Here is a 21,633-nt window from a genome sequence, read left to right on the forward strand (position 1 = left end):
GAATGAGAATAACAGAGATAAATCACAATACAGCACCAAACTACCCACTAAATCCTCGATACCTGCAACTGTCCTATTTCCATGGTCCCCCAGTATCACGAAACACCTCCTCCCACCACTCCTGATTCGGCCCATGGGGCGCCGTCTTCTCATGCCGACAAATGTCATTGAATCGCATCTTGTTCAACCTCTCGTCTGCCGTACCATTAAACTGCCTTGGATATCGATCCTCTTCTTCCGCAGATAATGCCCAGTACCTAATACGCCCGTTCCTCAATTTCAGTGTCACAAGTGGCTCGTCAGGATGTCTTTGTTCCAGGCCAGACTTGACAAGCTTTCTCAGATGTTGGTAATACCAAGGTTTGTGCCACCATGAAGACCTCCTGTCCTTCAAGCTATTGTAGTGAATCATAACAGGAACTGACTCGGTATAAAAGTTGGCGTATAGCGGCATGTCAGTCCAGTTGGCTCCGCCTACCATATCGCTCAATGGGTTCTTCACAGCCTTAACATCTTCTGGGAGGCCTTTCAGGCGTGCAGGTACGATACCTAGAGCCTCGGAATGTCGGTCAATATCTGACTGGTCACCCAGTCGAACAAAGTCCCCATGGTCCGACTTATCCCGGTTCCTTGTCATCGTGGTCTGTACTGATATCTGCTGACTATAATCAAGACCCGCATGAAACTCAAGATTGCTGTTCATAACCTCCAGCACATTTTTCTTGGGTGTTTTAGTTTCTCTTTGCCATTGCCGTAAAATCTCCTGTTCGATCATGACTTCACCTGTGGTGGCCTGAGAACTATACATGTGATAGCCCAGACCGAGACCCCTCTCCATCTTCTCTTGGGCATGGCGTAGATAGCGCCTGACATCACCTGCAGGGCCTATCATGATGCCGTCATTGATCCATTTAGGTCGAATCATATGGTGTTGTGTCATGTTCTTTTCGGTCTCGGGGCCGTAGAGATCTGCTCGCAATGGACTCATGGGCCACTGGTCGCAACGCATGTCCGTGCCAGCCTTCAGTTTCCCAGGGTAGCAGAACTTTCCAGAGCCAAAGAGTATGGTTTGTCGCATTGGCATTGGACCCCTCCGATTCCATTGCCTGTATAACCTCTCATTGGCTTCTCTGTTTATCCTGTGGTATCGTTCCAGAAGAATCTGCGCAGGCAATTGGAACCAAACATCGTAGCCGTCAACAACAAGCAAAATGTCATTTTCGCGTAGCCTCTCGGAGGGGTGTGTATCAGGACGCATTACAGTATCGAGGTACTTGACAATACCAGGCGTCTTTGTCAGCATTTTGCCGCCGCGCCATCCCGAGATTGAGCGATGGTTCAGGGCCCAGTTAACAATAACTGGACTTGGGTATCCAAGTGCAAGTGCGGTAGTTATGGTTTTGCAGAGATCGGGACTTGGCGAAGTGGCGGGTATAATGAAGGCGAACTTTCGGTCGGCATCATCAGAGTTGAGGTTGGCAGGTTGCCAGCTTGACGAGAATAACAAGGCGAATGAAAAAGTAAAGATGATAAATACATAAACAGCAGGGGGGACTTGATGGGCCCTGGGGATCACTAACTTGACAGTCATATTGAAAACAATGAGAGAGAAGAAGTAAGCTCTACCGACAGAAACTTTACTCTAGAACGGGTTTATAAATCGTAACACTTTCTTGAAAATGCCACGTAAATATCTTGGACTAGAGGCTGTTGCTGGAATTGTCTTGTGCATGGGTTTCATATTCAGCCTTCTGACTTGGTACTAATTGCTTGGCAGGCTGAAATACCATGCAAGGGCGAACTGCTGAAAAGGCTGAACAGAGTCAACTAGGTCTTAAGCTTAGCAATGTAAGACACAGGGTTACTGAAAACCAATGGCATCAGTCAGAAGTACTTAAAGGGATGAGGAAGAATGCAATTGACAGTTATACCCTGAAGCAAAGCTCAAAAAAAGAAGATACCGCAAGCCAGTAATAATACATCTCAAGCAACAGAAAGTAAGATGTGTTTAAGTATAAAGCATCGTCATAGCGCGCGAATCGTATCTGATCATAGTTAGATATACTGCTGACAGTTGAGATAATCGTGAATAAGGAAAGCCATGAGTAGCACTCAAATTAGGTTGCTCGCAGAAACTGTCATATATTCTTCATAAAACTACTCGTCAAAACTATATACAAGAAATATCGTTTCATCATCGTCCATTTACTTTCGGTAAGCGGTCCAAGCAGAGTGCATGCGGGTCTGCTGTCCGGGGGTGAACTCCTCGTAGCAAACGCTGGGATTTGTATTAGCATAGCACTCAAGTTGATACAGGTGGGGAAGACGTACTCATCGGAATAATCCATGTAGTTGTGGATAGGGTCATCACCAGCCTGGTTGGGGCAAGTGTCCATGCGAGCAGGGCATCCACTTGTCTGACGGGCCTGGGCAGGGGTATCGGCAACAAGATCTCCACCGTTGCATCCATCCTGGAAGGTATGGAAGAGGTTGAACCAGTGACCAACTTCGTGGACGGCAGTTCCACCCAGGTTGTAGGGGGCAGCAGTGCCTCCGGGAACGGTCTCAGCGACGATGACGCAACCGTCAAGGATGAACTTCTGAGAGCCAGTTGAGACGTTGGGCTCAGGGAAGTAACAGTAACCGAGAGCTTCAGTGCCTCCAAGCTTGGCGACATCAGTGAAGTAAAGGTTGAGGGTCTTGTAGTCTCCCTGGCGGAGCTGTCGCTTCATAGCAAGCTCGCCATTACCAGCAGCCCAGTTGGTGTTGGTGGTAAAGGTTGTGTCGATGAGCTTGAAGGTAATGTCATTGGGGCCATAGGCGTCGTTCAGAGCCTTCAGCTGAGCCGTGAGCTTGGCCTTTGAGATGTACTTGGACGAAGAAGAGGACACAACGTGGAAGTAGGTGTCAACGGTGATGGAAGCAGCAGCAACCTTGGAGACAGACTCAATCTTCTTCAAGTTCTGGGCGTGCTGAACCTGCTCAGCGGTAGGGTCGGCGACGGCGCAACGAGGAGGAAGAGCTCGGCCGGCAAGACCAGCAAGGGCATTGCCAAAGAAAAGAGCGAGAGCGAGCTTGGAAACCATTGTTGCGATATTGAGACTTGGAGAGTAGAGATGAGTTGATGAAGAGATGGTAGTCTATTATTCGTGTGACTTGTGCTTCATATTTATAATTATGTTCTATTGTCTATAATCACGATGAAGACCGGATGACTGGATCTATCTATCTTGTCAGCTTGTTATCTGATGGCGATCATTTCCGATTGTGCAATATCTCCGTTCATCTGGATCAAAGGTTCATCTCATCACAGCATAGATAACGGTCCTTGTTGTTTTTGAACTGCCCGTAAGAGCAATGTGATACTCGTAGCTCCATTTGTAAATTATTCCGTCTAATTCGACCTGCCCCTTTAAATCGTGAGTGGACATGTTGTTCCCGGGTCTATTCCTGGAACATGTTAGTTTAAAACCGCACGAGTCAAAATACCCCTGTACCTTCTGTTCCTGGCAGTATGACCCGTAAGTATACGAGCCATGCGAATGCCGGGTGCCAAGGAGGTTACCATTCTGGGAAGGACATTGAAGGGACGCATGGATCTCATTGAGCACTTAATCCATGCGATCACAGTAAGCTTAGAACAAGCATGATTTCTAACTACCGATGCCGAGAAGAGAAAGTACTTTTGCCAAGTCTATAATATGCCAGATAATGCAGCGGGGCTGATACCGATACCGGCTGCTGTTCGCTACTGAATATTGACAGGGATCATGACAGTAATCAATTATCATTGACACTACATATCGCGATGGTCCAATTACAAGAGAGGAGCACATGAGAATTTACCCTATAGACCACAGTTTCTAGAATTCGCATTGACAAATCACTATCACGAAGGAAGAAGCAGAATCTTCCTACCTAAACTCCAAGCGTCAGCTATTTCCTACTTATCTAAAGTAATAAAAATTCCAATTGAGATTCTGCCATTAATCTAGGATCACTTATTTCATTACCAGCTGGATAATGTAATAAACTTCGAAACAAGAGAACAGCTACAAAATATAGACGACTGGCCAAGAAAAACCCTGCTTGAACAACGCTTACCTACCAGTTAAGGGAAAATCCCGGGCTTAACCTAGTTCTTTATGATGATATTTGAACGAGGGCTATTTGATCAAATGTGCTCATGGCTAAGGTATAGGAAGTCATATGGTAAAGGTTCCGTTTTGAGGAGGAAACATGGGATAAGTTGGGTGTTGTATAGAAGAAGATGTCAGGCGCGACCACGTCGCGCAAGCCAAGAGATCCAAACTCAGATGCCAGATCGAGCTTCTTGTACGGGAGACTTGACATTGACGCGCCAAGACGAATTCGCATATGATACTAGACCAGGGTACTCCTTGACACGGCAGCATCCAAGGCTAACCTCAAAGTCCTGCTGCTCACTGGTAGCATTCTCAATTTTTTGCGTTCTTTGACACAGCTATATTCGTCATCAGTGCCAACGAGAACTATGCCAATCCTTCTCCAGCTACGGTTGCTAGCCCTGCGATTGTAGTACACCGTAAAGTGCCAAAACATCATGTTTCCCTTTACGTCACGCATGGATAGACCGTGCTTGTCAGAGACATCAATATGGAATCACGGTATTTGGGTATCGTCCACAAGAAGTCCTCAGTGGGGAATTTCTTGTCATTCAATATGGGACGGGAAGCGTACGCAGGTCATTTAATAGCAACGGCGGTGATCTGGCTAATTGTTATGCGTGAAGTTACCGTTACTCTACCCTGTAGCCAGGGCGTGATCGAAGAATTGAAGAAGGCGAACAACGACCATAGCAGCATTGACCAAAAGATCCAGGACCACTTGGCAGCTTTGTCAAACCGAATCGCCAATGACCTCACAGACCAGAAAAATTGGTGGATTTGATTCACACGGCACCAAGAACCCCCGGGTTTGCCTGCCACACTCGTAAGGGACTCCGAAAACTTTCAAGTCATCCATATGTACTCAGAGTCACTAGATAGCAATTGAATATTCAATAAACTTCATTTTCAACAATGTGAGATAGTTCAAAACTGGCTATTTAGATTCCATGAATACCTGAGTGAGATCGTATCTTAATGATTCGAGTGGCACGCCAGATCCTATGCAAGTTTCTCAAGAAGTTCTCGTGATAGCAAAAGGAAAACCAACTCCATTTTTATTGACCCCAAATCTATAACGATGATTACGGTAGAATCGCTGCAGATTGGGTTTTCAGTGCATCCCCGTCGACGACTTAAAGGACCAGGAGTAGAGCAGGTAGTTGATCATACAAACCATTGCGTCTTTGTTCTGACTATAAAATTATCCTAGTCTGGCTGCACTTCTCTTTGTACCTAGGCAAAGCAATCAACATCATGAAACAAGCAAACGACGCTGCGATGACGCGAATAGTCAAGAGTCATGATGGAAGTGCCCAGTTATGATCTATAGACGAAATGATTGCAGATACTCTGAAATTGTTTCTCGGATGCGTTCGAGACTTAGCAGTGCTTATTCCTATTGCCTTTCGCACCTGAACTCAGCCCAAGGTTAAATTAAACAAGAACTCATAAAAAGGTACTACTACAAGAAGACAATGATTATATACATTGCGAAACGGTGCGGCCTGCCCACAATGGGCTATTTCCACCTATAGACTTACAACAACGACTTTGATTGTCCGCTGTTGATCTTCGTTTTCCCTGACAGGTGAGATCTGATCATATATATCCTCGATCATGTCAACTTAATAACAGTTTCCTTCGTAGCAGTTCAGATGGCAATCGTCCCTTGCAAGGAATCAGCAAAATATATGGCTTTCCGAGATAAACCTATACGTACTTTGTATCACCGCATGTCCAAGTGTTCTTGTTACAGCACTGCTTGTCTGTACCAACACATGTCGCATTTGAGTGAGGAGGTCCGCAAAGACCATTATATGCGCGAATGGGTTCTGGGACTAAAGCCTCTTGTTAGCCGAGCTGTTCCGTATCGAGAATCATTGTTGGAAACCTACACCCTTCCACGCAATATCTGATATCAGGCAAGACGTTCTTGCAGTCGCTCTTGAGTCTTGGGTTCAACTCGTAAAAGGTATCCAGGGTAATTTCATATTTCTTGGCTATCGTAGCACAGGTGTCGGAGCTGACTTTGGAACCGGTTTTAGTGCTAAATCGACAGTTGATACCGCCAGTCTCCATCAATCTGGCTTGCCATGTTGATGGTTGACACTCATCAGCAGCAATGGCTGGGCTGACAAGAGTCAACCCTATGACGGAGAGATGTATCCAGGAAAACATTGTAGAGAAAGAAAAATAATTTGCTAATATTTTTGCAATTATGACAAAGGTCGGTGAACAAGAGTGATGTGATATAATAGAGAGTTATAACACTGCGACTCATGTCAGACCCTTAGATCTATCGCCCTCTGCGGCCATGACCGAAAGATTAACGAGGTGACAGGGTGAAATTGGCTTGACGAGATGAGCCCCGCTTGGTGTGGTCTGTTTGTTTTTGAAACGACACTACTCGCTTACTTCAATGCTCCCACATTCCGGGCCCGTGCTGCAAGGCACTCTAGAATCCTTCCGGACATGCTTAGCCGTTTCAGCTAGCAACTAAACATCAGACGGGATTTTGAGCTTGTTGTGGGCACGATCTTCAGAGCCGCCCCAAGCGAGCGTGAAACTTTGCTGGACACCTGCACAAGGACATGGTAAAAAGTTTTAGCAGATGTAACTGCACAGCGCAACTATGTTTTCTTGGTTGCATTCATGCCAGGCACAAAGTCAAATGCCCTGTCAAAAGTAAGCCTACGGTCACATCCAATCACGCTGTTAGATTACTCTACAATTGACCATATCAATTCGACATATTTGTTCAAAGACCTTTGTTTGACATTATAACGCTGGGAGATACCGCAAGATGTGAACTAAAGATGCTGGTGGCACGACAGAATAATTGAATCAACGTTGATCAAATTGTGTAGAATAATCCTGTTCATTCTGCTGCAGGGTTGCGTTCTTGTAGACAGAATATGGCTCCCATGCAGAGAAACGTTCAGCCTGGTGCAAGGTACATTCGAAGTGGGCAACAAAAATGTGGTTAAGACCTCTAAGACCCTGGATCATCCCACGATGTTCCTTACAGTCACATCAAAGAAAATACTAGCTGTTAGTGCTTACACTGTAATTTCTATCTGCTCTCATGACACGATAAACGCACGATGTGGCCATTATAGAGAAGCTTTCCGTGATGATAGCCAGTGTTTAATCTCAGCATTTTACAGTTACAATACTCTAAGCTAATGCTGCACATCGTTGGGGTACATCTCCTCTAAAATCTGCCAGATTCGTCGACGATTGGTAAATCCCCCAGGAACACGCAGACCGATCCTATCGTGGCTCCATGCACCATCGTTGTCTTCCCGTGCCTCATGGGATGATATCTGTGCTGGACTCATTACCTGCCTGGTGATCTTTTCCCAATTCCACTTTTCAATCTCCGCAGTTTCCTTGCCAGTTTTCTCACAGACAACTTGCGCATCAAGGTCCCAAAGGAAGGGAATTTGGAAAAAGACCTGCTTCCACATGGATTGAGGTATCAAGTAGGTGCACTCCAGCGAGGTTTGGCCATGTTGAAAAAATGAGCAGATATGATCTTTGACCTCCTGAGGTAATGCTTCAATGTGATTTCTGAATTGCTGGAGGTCCTCTGGTAGCTGAGTAGAGGGCTCTGGTGCATGCTCAAGATTGGCAATTAGCTCGACAGTTAAATTTGGGATGTTAATGGGGTCCTCATCCCACTGTTGAAAGATGATCAGTAAAGAATACTAGGTTTTTTTCGGAAAGCAATTTCAAACTTACCCAGCCATCCCACTCGTTCCCATATAGATAGAGACTGGGCGAAGGAACATAGTAACGTTCCAAGCCGCAAGAAAAGGGCTGTCCAGGTTCAGAGTTTGGTATGGAGGGAGTAAAATGCATGCCAATGTTGCGAGAATCCTCCATCTTGGATCTAGCGCAACGGCGCTCTAGTGTAAACCAAAGTTCTCCAAGTGAGTGTATTTTGGCATTAGGCGATGTGCTCGTTACGCGATTGTAAAGTTGTTCGCAGGTTTTGTGAATGCCAACATACATCTTGCCCACCCACTCTGAAGGATCTTCTGCGTCTTCATTGACATCGTAGTCCCATTGAGGATGTATCTCTTCGCGATCAGGGGGAAAGGTTAAGTTGCCGCGATAATTGTTCGCAAAAGCATCATAACGTGTGACTTGTTCATCTGTCACCTTCAAGGATGGGGGTGCATCACAGAGTTCTGGCCAATGGGGGCCAGAAAATGCAACAACGTCGTCTAGTAGCACCAAGCCGCAAATTGTGCAATGAATAAAATCAGGGTTGTATGCCATCGTCTATTTTCGTGAAGGGATAAACGAGTAGCAGAAGAAATGGTTGGAGAAGGCGCAAGGAACAGAGATGAGGACCTGCAGCTTGAGATAATGGATAAGGCTGAGCTCCAGGTTGCGATGATCAAAAGAGTGACATCTGTCGATGAAACGCCAGCGATTTGCAAGGAAGAAAACCCCTCAGTGGAGAAAACGACCCTGACACGGGTATCACCGCCACTTGTGCCTGTTTTTAGGGCCGGCTGGAATGTGAGTGCGCTTAGCTTAGCAGACAGATGTCACTATCCACTGGCTAGCCTCTGATTGAAGTTAGTGAGTGACACTCTGACTTATATTCAGTGGGGGCTGCAGTAATTGTTTCCCACAACAGACCTGACAAGGCTGTCTCCTTCGAAAAGGAGCGAATGAAATGTCCCGCCCCCAAGGACCCTTGGTTAATCTTCCTTAGCCATCGTCTCTGCACGGCCATACACGGCGTTGTTTCAAAACAAGACATTGCGGGAGCCATTGCAAGGCTGGGCCGAAAGCCTGTTGTCAAAAGGTGATCCGGCCAGGGTTCAACCATGTACACAATCTCAGCTCTTCTCCATCACTGATGGTACGCGATGCATGTCAGACTCCTGTCATTTCGTCCTTGACCGTAGTACTCTTGCCCATGGGCGCAGTGCTCACGATGTAACCATTGCGTTATTTAGAACTTTCTTGACCATGGACTAGTTTTCATAAACGGATACCCAGCATGAACCGGGATAGCCGTAGTATGTTGCAACAAGTCTGACAGTGGAGCAGCTACGCCGAGTGCCTCTCTTCATCCTCTAGTATGGAAAGATTCTGGGAAATCCATGGTATCATATTATATAGACAATACAACGCTCTTGCAATTCTGGTCTTTGCTACCTCATATTCGTTTCCTGGAGCGGAAGTGAATCTTCTTGTTTATCAGTCATTTCAACCAAGTCATTCTTTTACTATTGTTCATACTATGAAACGCTCTTTACTATTGGCTCTTTGGAGCACAGGCGTCTTGGGAGGTCCTTGCAAGCCATCCAAACCCTCGGAAACTTCAATTGCTGATGGCACACCTACCCAAAGTAATCACATCTCTTTGGGACTTTCATCCACGTATGGAGACTCAACGAAAACGGGCCAAGATAGTGCGCATGACACCTCAACAGGGACCTCTCCCCACGAGAGCGGTCAGATCTCAGTATCCATTCCTTTCTCTGAGTCCGACTTGAACACAAACACACAAGACGCGGTATCAAATACCATTGGGCTCCCAGAGGGTTCCGTGACTGGTACAGGATCTTTTCCAGAGCCTACTTCAGAGGGTGGCAGTGTACCAGGAACCGTCACTGATGGTGACTCTGAAGAGACATCTGGAGGTGCGGGTAACTCCGGATCTCCTTCGTCTCCCCAGACTGATGGCTCTTTCCCCACCGGTACTGCTGACTTCCCTGGAGAGCACTCTGGTACTGTCACGAACCCTGACGCTTCTGGTACTGCTACTGGACCCGAGGATTCCGGGAATCCATCTGGCACTGCTTCTGGTTTCCCTGAACAATCTTCTGGCACTCTAGTCAACACTGAAGTTTCTGGTCAACCGACCGGAACTGCTGATGTACCAGGAGGACCTGGAGCTACGGATGCAAACACAGCAACCGACCTTCCCACTACTATCCCTAGTGACGTTCCTGGTGGCGCCTCTGACACCGCTACCAACCCTGAGGGTTCTGGTCCATCTGGTACTGCTACAGGCCCAGGCGAGGCTGGCACCACTGCGTCCGGTGGTGTCCCTGGTGAAGCTTCTGGCACATCACCACAAGACAGTGGTGCCTCTGATACTGCTACCATCCCCGAGGGTTCTGGTCCATCTGGTACTGCTACAGTGCCAGGAGAGCCTGGAACTACAGACAGCCCAACTGGGATCTCTGAGGGTGTTTCCGATAGTTCATCTGGTACTGCTACAGTCCCAGGCGAGGCTGACAACACTGCGTCTGGTGGAGTTCCTGGTGACGCTTCTGGCACATCGCCCCCAGGCAGTGATGCCAATCCAACTGAAGTTGCCACGGATGGGACCAGCAACGGAGGCCCAACTGTCTCCCACGATCCAACCAACACACCGGGATCGCCAGAAGAGACTGTCTCCAACCCGGCCACTGGCACTGAGCAAGGTCAAGACACTGCAACACAAACCGACGCAGCTCCCAGCACAGAGGTAGCACCAACTGGTATAGACACATCAATTGCTGGTCCTGCCACTACTGCTCCTGGAAACACCCTTCCAAATGACCAGGGTACTCTGACCCAGAGCAATGGCGATGAGTTTACATCCGCCGCCCCTGGAGACGCTACCGAAGATCATTCAGGAGCTGTCACAACTGATGCTAATGGTGCACCCACTACTCTTCCTGGGAACCAAGACCAGACCACTGGATCCCCAGAGCAGTCAACTAGTGCTTCGAGCGACCAGAACTCAGATGGTAACAGCAATGAGACTTCTCTTGGTCAAGAGGACTCCTCAGCTGCTAGCACCACTGACGGTAACGCTGCTCAGCCAACAACCGAGGGAGATGGGGTTACCACAAAGCCTGTTGCAGATAACACCGATGCCTCATCTACTGGATCTTCTGAAGTCAACAACGGTGCTACTACAACTGGATCCGGGCCTGTTGAGACAACGGACTTTGATGGTGTCCCATCGACAACAGTGCCTGCTCCATCCGCCACTGCCAACCCTGTCACTAGCGCTGCTACAACTGACACTGACATGCCGGTCGTAACAGAAGCCCCTCCTGGATTTAACCCCAGCACTGTTATTGGACACCCAGAATGGACTACTAACACTTGGATCACCACCACTACTTCAGAGGGTTCTGACCCAACAGTTGTTCCAGTCCTCGTTGGCTGTAATGACTGTGGTGGGGGTGGCTCTGGTATCATTCTCTGGGGCTTCCCTCCTGTCATCAACACTTGGTTCCAGCTTCCTAACCTGCCCAAATTTTCTTTCCCTTGCATCCCTCCTGCTTCCGGTTGTACATCAACGCCCGTCACTGAAGAGACTGGGGAGGACGACGACGACGACGACGACGACGATAAGTCTTCAACCACCTGCACTGATAAGGCTACTGTTACCGATTGTTTTGTTGCCTGCACAACATATACCGGCCCAGCAGGAGTATCTGTTACCCCGGAGTGTCAAACAACCTGCACCAAGACACATACAGGATGCAGCGTCACTGGCACAACAACTACATCCTCTGCAGCAGCATGCGGACCCTCTGGCGACAGCGAGTGCACCACATGCAACGTTGATCTTACTGCCAACGATGATTCTGAGTCATTGAAGCGACGATCTCTTGAGCGAAGAGGCGGCATAGACATCAAGAAGAACATTGCCGGTTGCGATTGGTCTAACACCCCGGTTGGTGCACCAAGATTCCCCGCGTACCCAGGTGGAAACCTTGTTTTGAACAACGAGGCAGCAATTGTGTCTCAGAACTCTCCTTTGAATCAGATCAAGAGATGGTGGCGAACAACGCGCGACACCAACTGTGTGCCATCTCTTAACAACATTGGGGAGGCTTCATATCCCAAGACGGGATTAACGGATGTCGAAGGACCCTCCATCGATCATGTTTATGAGAAGAGTATGCTCTTGGACTTCTGGCGGTTCATCATCGATCCAGCTGCAGCCGCTGTCGTTGGCATGAAGACCGGTACACCTAACAAGATCAACTGTGACGACATCAAGTCCTACGGCGGCATCAACTCGGGTTCAAACCTGATCCAAAAGGTGTTTGACACCTACCCTGGCAGCGCAGAGGTTCTCATGCCCAACAATGCCCAGTTTATGGATGACTTTATTGGTATGGACCAGTGGACCAACGGCAATGCAAAGGCCCAGATCACAGATCCTCAAGGCACCAAGACCCAGGCCGACAAGAAGGCCTCCAATGGCAAAGCGGTGAGAGCCAATACAAACATTGCCAACGCGAAGAGATGGATCGAGGATAAGATGCTCTTTCTCGAGGCGCTGGCAATTGGTGTTGAGATGTTCAATGTCGATGAGGCCAAGAATGCTCTCATCCGCCAGAACCTCCGCATCTACCAAACTCTGTAAGTAAACCTCGGTCAGTTGCTATAACAATCTCTAACTTGGTTACTAGTGTCGATATGGATGAGAATGCGAAGAACTGTATGAAGGACGATGCCGTCATCAACGGTGTCTGGTCATTCGCGGACAAGTACCAGACTTTTATGGCCGACAGGTTCACTGGCAACCAAGACTACTCCATGAACCAGGGCGTGGTTTATGCCAAGAATAAACTCATCACTGCATTGACAACAGACGTTGCAAATGCCGCCAACATTGCGAATATTCCTGCAGGTGACCTTACCTCTTGGCAAAAGAGATTGGCCAACATGCAAGACGCAAGCCGCGTTTGGGAGGTGTCAGTCACTTTTGTTTGGGCTGGACCGACTACATCTAAGAGAGATACTGATGGTCTCTCTTGCGACCGTCCCAACCCATCCTTCACTACTGAGTCTACGGTTGAGCCTACTACCGACTTTACTACATTTGCGACTTCTATGAGACCGTCATCCGACATTGTCACGAGCGATGAGGTACCTTCTACAACAGAGCAGGTCACTTCCTCCAAAAACCCACCCCTCTTGACAGATCTCCCATCACTCACCCAGCAAGTCCCCGATACCACCATCTCCACACCCGATGGTAGCTCGTGTGCTGAGACAGCCACTGTTACCAACTGCAACGTTGGTATCGGGGGAGGTCATGGTGGACCAGCTTGTGTAGAGAGAGAGACTTGCAACTCATGGATCAACACCAAGACCACAAGTACCACTCCCTCACCAACACCTACTCTCGCAAAGCCCGACCCTGGCCTAAATGAGAAGCACTGTTACAACTCTGGACAGCAGTCCAACTATGAGGCTATCACATACGCTGCTGAGTCGTTTTGCCGCGACGTAGTTAACGACCAGGTCCAAGGTCCAGTCTGGTCGAACTACAAACTGGAGGGCAAGAAGACACCTAGTACGGGTTATCACTTCAAGCTTGCCTTCCAGGTGAATGAGGGTTGTGTGTGGACGGCAAACTATGATGAGTGTATGCGTTATATGAAGGTTCCGATTGATAGTTGCAACTGCTCGGCAAAGGGCAACAAGCAGGGTGGCTGGGTTGAGAACAACTGCATCATGGCCAGGATTGACCCCAATAGCGGTACATGATTACACAGTTGGATTTTACTGTTTATATAATACTATTTTAAAGCAAGACATATATTTGGATTTTACTTCTATGCACAGTGCTTGTATACTTTTTTTCCACTTGGACTCCAGATGTTCAAACACTACAGTCAACAGTGTAAAGTTTAATAAGAAGCTGTTCTTTATAGTGTAATTTGTAGATCATATATCTATTGAATGAATATTATATCTATCAGCGCATATGAGCCTTTGGCAGTTATGCCTCAATAAACTTTCTCACTACCGAGTTAAACTTCTCAGGGTTCTCCCAAAATACAAAGTGGCTACCCTTTTCCGCAGCTGTAAAGGTATAGTGCTGAGCGCCGGGAATCTGGGTTGCAACCCACTCTACTCCTTGGTAAGGGAAGATGCTGAGCTCTCCAGCGATAACCAAAGCAGGAACATTGATGTTGGGAAGAACATCACGCCAGTCCCGGAAGGTATGGTCAATCAGGAGAGTGCCGGCGTTCTTGTCGCTCATCTTCATGTTCTGCGCAATAATCCAGTCGTAGTCGGCCTTGCTGACAGCGTCGGTGAACATACTCTTCACCAAAGCTGGGCCTTGGGTTGCCAAGTCGGCGGCGGTTTGGTAGACTGCATCGGGAGTGAAGATGGCGGCCATCTCTCGGGCCTTCTCCTTGGGCCAGATAAAATCGATGACAAAGTCAGCTGACTGATCAGCAAAGACAAGCTTGCGGATGAACTTGTGGGAGGTAGGGTACTGGTCCCAGAAGGCCCAGGTGATGGAGGAACCCATGGAGTGACCGACAATAGTGAGATCCTTGAGGTGCAGTTGTGTAATAAGGTCGTTCAGGTCGGATGCGAAGCGAGAAACACGGTAGCCAAATTTGGGTTTGGCAGACTCTCCGTGGCCACGCATGTCATAGGTGGTAACTCTGAATCCATTCTTGGAAAAGTACTCGACCTGCTTCTTCCACTCTGCGGCGCTTTGACGCCATCCGGGAACAAAAAGCAGCGGCTTGCCAGCCTCGGGACCGCTCTGGTTGTAGGTGAGGCTGACGCCATCGCCAGTGGTAATAGTCCCTGTCTTCATGTTGCGAATAGAAATAGAGCCTTCGATTGCAACGGTCAACGGGGACGCAAGAGAACCTGGAAGCAAAAAGAAAGGAAAGGAACAACTTTATCTTGACAAGTATTTATTTGTGCTGGCCACCGGTTGTTCAGGGTTGATTTGTGTTGGCTGGGTACAAGAATGGTAGTGAAACAGAAATCGTATCACCGTGCATGAGGAGGAGGGATATTAATATGGGATGGCGCAAAGGATTCTGCGTATAAGCATTGCATTTTTGTCGCTAAATTAGGCATTGGTAACAGGGATCAGAGCGTACGAAAAGCTGACTAGCTGAGCAGGTTCGCAGTCAGCGGGCAATATCCACTTGACTGTCATAATGTGACGCTGACGTCCAGAGTCAGGACGTGGTATTTCGGTATTGAAGCTCAATGGTTAATTTCAAAACTAGGATTTTCTAATTTAAGCTTTGGTCACGATCGGCAAGATATCCAATCGCGGACCTGTGACTTCGAGAAAGCGCACAATTGACGATGGCTTGGAAGGAAGATCCTTTGAACGCCTGGATGATGATGCAACTCTGCAAGGCTCAACAGATGAACTGTATACTGGTATGAGTCACAAGGAAGGGGGCAAGTCCCAGATTCGGGTGCAGCATGAGGTGCAAGTTGAGAGGACTAAAGGTTGAGCTAAATGATTTATAATATGAAGATACTGCAACCATAGAAGAGCACTGCAAACCAGACTCCCCCAATTTTAGCCGATGTACCCATGTTCTTCAGCAACTCTGGCTCTCTGGGATGAGAAGCGTTGTAAACCTTTTGTTGTTCAAAGTCCTTCTCAATCTTGTCAGGACCTCCGCACTTTGCATGGACAAGTTCAAGTTGGCCTTTCCAGTAATCATCATCCAATCCCCATAAGTCCATCTCTATCGAAGCATTCAACATAGCGTTGACGACCATGCCGTAGCAGGGATTGCATGGTTCTTTAAATGTTATCTTCTCCCCATATGTATATGGTCCACGTATTTCGTCGACGACATCTGAGAAGGTTAGCCATGCGCCACATAATTGATTGTCTGGTACGGACCAAAGCAATAGCGACCCGATCCCGTATCTCTGATACAGGTTGCGTTCCACATTTGCCGCACCTCGTTGGCTAAATTGACCATGTCTTCAAGTTGGTACGGGGGGAAGGCTCTGCTGAGGTCCTTGGCGCACTCTGTGGTCACTGTCTGGTTCCATTTTTGGAGGGAGTCGAAGCATGATGCGAAGCACATGTAATCGGCCGTTGTATTACTTCCCGACCATCCCATTGACCTATATTGCCCTATCATTTTGGTGTACTGGTCGCATTCAATGTCGGTTGTCAAAGCTTTGACGCAGCGTTTGTCGAAAAAGTCCCCGTTGACATATTCCTCCGACTGGAATTTAAAACTGTTGGCTGTCGCCATGAGACCAAGAGCAAGTATGAGGCTGAATAACATAATGTTTGTAGAAGGATCGGAGGCTGGGTTGAGAACATTTGGTGTTGATCACAAGCCAACGGGGTTCTTTGAGTTTTTATTTAGATAAATAAGCGCGAACCGTGCATGAGTGGAGTTTTAATTTCGCTAATCCATTATTTGTGTAACTGTCTGTTGGTTCTAAGCAAAGGATGCAGAAGTTCACGTAATAGCTGCTACGTTGCAGCGGCACGGACAAAACCTCCGAAGCTATATTTCTGGCTGTATTCGATATGATGCCTCGATGGAAGCCTTGACCAAGTTCAACACGTCCATGTATCACGAGTTCTGGGAACTCTGTCGCGACGGTTGGCAGGAGAATGTCATGGATAAGCAATCGGGCTTGCGAAAAGGCGATTAATAATAATAATGAACGACAAGATAGTAGCCTTTCAATTCTGATACACATCGCTAAATGCTATTTTGGTCCACTGTCGCTGCTCACCATCAACACAATGACGTGCTGGTATTGCTCTGACGCCCAAGCGGTCAAGCAACAGGCCATATTAATCGGAACAAATCCGCAACTGTTGGTTCCTGAGAGCCAAACCACGAGCTTAGCGTTGAAACCAGCAATATGCCCCTGGGAATACCCCACCAGCTATGCTAGCAAACGCAAGACCCCTTCCATATCTCGTTAGCGAAAGCTGGCCTCACATGTTCGGCATCTGGAATTGGCAGATTACCCTACAGTCGTGAATTGAAATAGCCTGTCAAATGTAGAATCTCGTAACCACATTACGCAAAAGTCTTTCTTGTCTTGAATCTTGAACTAGTTGTGACTCTATCAATCTCACGTATCAATAAGGATAAATGGTCTGGCCTAGGAGGTCGGGAGATGTTGCCTCAAGAAACGTTGGATAATCTTTTCTGAAAGTCGAGTTATCAATATTCACCCTAACTAGGCAATTAAACCACATATCCTACTGATAATTTTTTGCAGCATTTTTGAACTTTCTAGCCGACACCTTGTTTTCAAAAAGGTGGTCTAGAGTCTCGGCAGTGAGTCCCTTCACTTCAGGCAGTCTAAAGAAAGTCCAGACAAGAAGAATAATAGTTAGTCCGGCAGCAGGAAAAGCTGCCTTGCCCTTCAAGTTCGCTTCTTGTGGGTTCAACAGATACGGCGCCACAATGACGTTGATGATGGACAGAAAATAATAAGTGTTGCGAGCGAGTGAGATGGTCTTGACACGAAGGTTGGAAGCCCCGACGTTGGCCGCGATACCATACGGGATGGGGCCCATAGAGATGCCTGCAGTCCAAATCGTCAGCTGTGATCTCATAAAATCTGTAATTACAAAACATCCTACCGTAACAGAAGAACCAAACCAGCAGAAGAGCCGACTGGGCCCAACGGATGTTATCTTTATCTTGAGTTGCGAAATCGAGGAAAGCGACAAGACTCATGATGGGCAGCATGGCACACAATCCGCCCATGTAAAGGGTGCGCCAGCCGAAACGTGTCATCATAAACCACGATGAAACAGTACCAACAAATGCGAGACCAGCATTTCCTATTTTTGCAGATCAGTAAATCACTCATAATATCTTGTACAAGGCTACTCACCTAGAGAAAGCTTGAATGAATCACCCGACGATAAACCCGCAAGAGTAAAGAAGTATGTGATGTAGTTCTGAATTGCAAAACCTGGAAGAATCTGACAACCCCAGCTGATCATGGCAATCTCTGTTCGGCGCAGGTTCTCTCCTCTGAAGCAATCGAGGTAGGATCCTTGAATGTTCATGTCTCGCTCTGTCTCAATTGTGCGAGCCATCATTGCGATTGTATTCTTGGGGTCAATGACATCAATTGGCGCAGAACATAGACGTCCGAGACTCTTCTCAGCTTCTTCGACACGACCATTTCTGATCAACCACCATGGTGACTCGGGGGCGAGGTATGTTGCGACAATCATGAACGGGGGCCAGCCCCATTGAATGGCAAAGGGGATGCGGTAGGACCACTCTGTTGGGTTACGGAGCATAGAGGTGAGGACACCGAAAGATATCATCTTGCCCATAACCCAACAAAGGTTGACATAAACCGTCAAGTATCCGTTTAAACGTAATGGAGACACCTCGGCCGCGTACGATGGAGTTGCTGCGGCGAAGAACCCACATGGGATAGACCTGTGAACCCTTGGTCAGATATTTGTGCAAGGGATTGCAATAGCGAGACGACTTACACTAAAAGAGTTCCGGCGACAAGAGTTTCAACATTTTCGGCGAAAAAGTTGATAAACACAAACCCTGCGAAAAAAACATGCGAGACGAGCATGACCTTTCTCAACCCCCATCGATCCGCACAGTAGCCATTGGCAAAAACGCCAATAATTAGCCCAATATTGCTGGTGATGGTAAGTGCCAACTGCCATTTTGCTGGGACAGAGTAGGAACCGTTGGGTAGTTGCACTCCATACTTCTGTTGGAACTGGGGAAAGGCGAAGAACGAGTTCATCAGGAGCAAACCGTATGATTCCATGATTGTTGACATGGACATTGCTACACTCCAAGCCACGGCTTTGTAGTAGTACTTGAATGCCTGCTTTGCTGTCAAGGTTGTGTCGACACGCTGGGCTTCGTTGGCTGCTGCATCTTGCTTGCTCAACATTTTGAGGTTTTTGGGAGGCTGTTCCTCCATGTAAGAGATGGGAATCTTCTCTGTAGACATAATGACAGGGAAGAAGAAGTAGTTCCAAGATATGTGAAATCAAAATCTAGGTGCTTGGAGCTGCTGTTAATCATTTTGTAAGTGGCCTTGGGCTATTTATGAACCACACTGGCAGCCATCGTTGACGCCGTCTTGTCATAATACTTACCCCAGATTTCTTTCAGCTCCTACACCCACTCCAAAATAACTAGCCTTCTTTTCTGATGTGCTACTATCCTTCATTGACGTGCTTGCATCCTTCCCTGATGTGCCAGCTGATCTACTACGGTTGTCGGTGATCCCGATGATCTGATTGGTGACTCGCTACTCGGCGGACAGTGGCTTGCCTCGGCAGATATTTCCAAACGCTCGGTAAACCACTTCCTGGGATTTATGTAGCTCGTCATTATTATCCATTATGGCAATTGATGAATATTACACGCGGAGAACGTTTTCCTGATCCATAATTGCGGCTAGTTTCCATTGCGTGCGACGTTGAGTTCAAGGATATAGAGTAGAGAGACTTATATTAGGGCAAAGCAAGGCAAGGCAAGGCAAGGCAAGGCAAGGCAAAAAAAAAAGGTCCTGTGTAAGCATTGGAGTCATAGTGCCTGAAAAGTGTAATTCAAGATAGAAACTTTACTATCAGGAGTAGAGAGACAGATACAAGACGGGAATAAGTGAATACAAGCGACGTTTAATTGGGCTATTTATTGGGCTAAGATAAGCAAAAGGCATTATAGTTCCTAACATAAGATGGCTCTATCGAATGACTGTGTAGCTAGTTGAAGAGAGCTACCTTCTGATTGAGCCAAACACGCTTGTCTACTGGATTACTGGATATTAACTTGGTTATACTTTCTGATGCTTGAATTGATGGAACGTAATCGAGGGTTATTTAATTGAGATCCATTTTATTTTGAACTATATGTAGCATTTAATTGAACTATTGCTCACACGGAGCCAAGTAGTTTGTGGACTGGCTCATCTCCAATCTCCGCCATCTTATCCTCCAACATCTGCGTCATCCGTCGAACAACATCAACATATTCAGGGTCCTTGTAACAATTGAACAGTTCCAGTGGGTCTTCCTGGCAGTCAAATAGCTCCCATTCTCTCTCTTGACCTCCCTCTCTTGTACCTTCTAGGCCAAAGCCCTCATTGTACCAGTATATCAGTTTGTACCGCTGATCACGAACACCGTAGTGGGCATATGCTTCATGAATGACATCTCGGTGCATCCAGTAGCGATGGTACGCAACTTGTTGCCAGTCTGATGGTGTCTTGCCTTGAACAAGTGACCGGAAAGATACACCCTGCATGTATGTAGGGATGCGGGTGTTTGCAAAGTCGAGAAACGTAGGTGCGAAATCGACATTGCAGATAATATCACCACATACCGACTTGGGGGTAATTTCTCGTGGATAACGGATCATGAAAGGCATCTGGAAGCTCTCCTCATACATGAATCTCTTATCGAACCAGCCATGCTCACCGAGGAAGAAGCCTTGGTCTGATGTGTAGACAACAATTGTATCCTCTGCAAGGCCTTCTTTGTCAAGCCAATCAAGCATACGGCCAACATTGTCATCAATGCTTTGGATAGTCCGAAGGTACCTCTGCATGTAGCGTTGGAACTTCCACTCTGCGAGCTCTTGCTTGGTTTTGAAGGTAAACACTTGAGCTGTCTCCTTGCAGATAAGTCTCAACCCCGTGACGTCGTCAGGCGCAGGGATCTTGCGGTCATTCCACCACCAAACGTCAATCATCTTTTCGCCGGTCTGACTTCTAGGACCTTCTGGTTGCACAATGCCCAGGTCGGTGTAGGTCAAGTCTTCTGCGACTTTCATCTTGGCCACTTTGGCAGCATTGGCGCGGTTTTTATAGTCATCGGTGAAGGTATCGGGCAGCCGAACTGGGTCCTTGTAGAGGTCTTTATGTTTCTGATCGTACTCCCAAGATCGATGCGGGGCTTTATGATGACACATGAGAAAGAATGGTCGTGACTTGTCACGCTTTTCCATCCAGTCTATGCATTTATCTGTGATGATATCGGTCGCGTATCCGGGAACTCGAGTCGTGCCAGAGGGTTCAATGAACTGAGGGTCCCAGTATTCACCTTGGCCAGGTACAACGCTCCAGTAGTCAAAGCCAGTGGGTTCGTGGTCCTCGCCCTCGCCAAGATGCCACTTGCCCACCATCGCTGTTTGGTAGGCCGCAGGACCTGACTTTAGCTGTTTAGCAACATTGGGCAGCCTTTTGTTGATTTTAGAGTCGAGCGTCATCACTCCATTGACGTGGTTGTGTGTACCGCAGAGAATGGCAGCTCGAGACGGTGTGCAGATACTGTTGGTGACATAGCAATGGTCAAAACGCATTCCTTCGTTGGCAATGCGATCGAGGTTGGGAGTGCTGTTGATACCTGCACCGTAGCATGATATAGATTTAGCCGCATGGTCATCTGCCATGATAAAAACGATATTGGGAGGAGACGAAGGCATCTTGGATGTGATTGTACGTTGACGATGAACTCAGCTGTGTCGTGAGATGTATAATGAAGGTACGCCCTTTGCTGTGCCAGATGACTGTCGCAAAAGAGTAAGAGCAATAGAATTTTGGAATTCGAGAATCCAATACCATGAATAGTTAAAAGAGAAAAGACAAGAATCCTCAGCACAACTTCCTCCGGTCCTACTCGGTACTCGCTGAACCCCAAGTTTCATTTGGAGGAGAGGACAAGCGGGGG

General features: G+C 47.4%; 9 protein-coding genes across 9 annotated transcripts; 1 reads left to right on the top strand and 8 right to left on the bottom strand.

The window, feature by feature from the left end:
• Positions 1–73: 73 nt before the first annotated feature.
• On the bottom strand, positions 74–1,591 carry FGSG_00027 (uncharacterized protein; the record flags this gene model as incomplete). The annotated part of the gene is made up of 1 exon (XM_011317310.1): positions 74–1,591. One exon carries the CDS (start codon positions 1,589–1,591, stop codon positions 74–76), a length of 1,518 nt encoding a protein of 505 aa, XP_011315612.1.
• A 614-nt stretch (positions 1,592–2,205) lies between these two features.
• Positions 2,206–3,086, bottom strand: FGSG_00028 (uncharacterized protein; the record flags this gene model as incomplete). Its single annotated transcript, XM_011317311.1, has 2 exons — positions 2,206–2,278; positions 2,332–3,086. The coding sequence occupies 2 exons, from the start codon at positions 3,084–3,086 to the stop codon at positions 2,206–2,208; spliced, it is 828 nt and encodes a 275-aa protein (XP_011315613.1).
• A 2,173-nt stretch (positions 3,087–5,259) lies between these two features.
• On the bottom strand, positions 5,260–6,326 carry FGSG_00029 (uncharacterized protein; the record flags this gene model as incomplete). Its single annotated transcript, XM_011317312.1, has 4 exons — positions 5,260–5,341; positions 5,690–5,743; positions 5,869–5,986; positions 6,044–6,326. The coding sequence occupies 4 exons, from the start codon at positions 6,324–6,326 to the stop codon at positions 5,260–5,262; spliced, it is 537 nt and encodes a 178-aa protein (XP_011315614.1).
• A 1,004-nt stretch (positions 6,327–7,330) lies between these two features.
• FGSG_00030 (uncharacterized protein) lies at positions 7,331–8,036 on the bottom strand (the record flags this gene model as incomplete). The annotated part of the gene is made up of 2 exons (XM_011317313.1): positions 7,331–7,831; positions 7,893–8,036. 2 exons carry the CDS (start codon positions 8,034–8,036, stop codon positions 7,331–7,333), a joined length of 645 nt encoding a protein of 214 aa, XP_011315615.1.
• Positions 8,037–9,414: 1,378 nt separating this feature from the next.
• Positions 9,415–13,639, top strand: FGSG_00031 (uncharacterized protein; the record flags this gene model as incomplete). The annotated part of the gene is made up of 3 exons (XM_011317314.1): positions 9,415–12,551; positions 12,602–13,536; positions 13,614–13,639. The coding sequence occupies 3 exons, from the start codon at positions 9,415–9,417 to the stop codon at positions 13,637–13,639; spliced, it is 4,098 nt and encodes a 1,365-aa protein (XP_011315616.1).
• A 281-nt stretch (positions 13,640–13,920) lies between these two features.
• Positions 13,921–14,757, bottom strand: FGSG_00032 (uncharacterized protein; the record flags this gene model as incomplete). Its single annotated transcript, XM_011317315.1, has 1 exon — positions 13,921–14,757. The coding sequence occupies one exon, from the start codon at positions 14,755–14,757 to the stop codon at positions 13,921–13,923; it is 837 nt and encodes a 278-aa protein (XP_011315617.1).
• A 674-nt stretch (positions 14,758–15,431) lies between these two features.
• On the bottom strand, positions 15,432–16,219 carry FGSG_00033 (uncharacterized protein; the record flags this gene model as incomplete). Its single annotated transcript, XM_011317316.1, has 2 exons — positions 15,432–15,718; positions 15,823–16,219. 2 exons carry the CDS (start codon positions 16,217–16,219, stop codon positions 15,432–15,434), a joined length of 684 nt encoding a protein of 227 aa, XP_011315618.1.
• Positions 16,220–17,160: 941 nt separating this feature from the next.
• FGSG_00034 (uncharacterized protein) lies at positions 17,161–18,908 on the bottom strand (the record flags this gene model as incomplete). Its single annotated transcript, XM_011317317.1, has 4 exons — positions 17,161–17,489; positions 17,548–17,751; positions 17,805–18,367; positions 18,424–18,908. 4 exons carry the CDS (start codon positions 18,906–18,908, stop codon positions 17,161–17,163), a joined length of 1,581 nt encoding a protein of 526 aa, XP_011315619.1.
• A 932-nt stretch (positions 18,909–19,840) lies between these two features.
• Positions 19,841–21,265, bottom strand: FGSG_11653 (uncharacterized protein; the record flags this gene model as incomplete). The annotated part of the gene is made up of 1 exon (XM_011317318.1): positions 19,841–21,265. One exon carries the CDS (start codon positions 21,263–21,265, stop codon positions 19,841–19,843), a length of 1,425 nt encoding a protein of 474 aa, XP_011315620.1.
• Between the last annotated feature and the right edge of the window lie 368 nt (positions 21,266–21,633).

This window comes from Fusarium graminearum, chromosome 1, assembly GCF_000240135.3.
Source record: "Fusarium graminearum PH-1 chromosome 1, whole genome shotgun sequence".
Taxonomy (NCBI): domain Eukaryota; kingdom Fungi; phylum Ascomycota; class Sordariomycetes; order Hypocreales; family Nectriaceae; genus Fusarium; species Fusarium graminearum.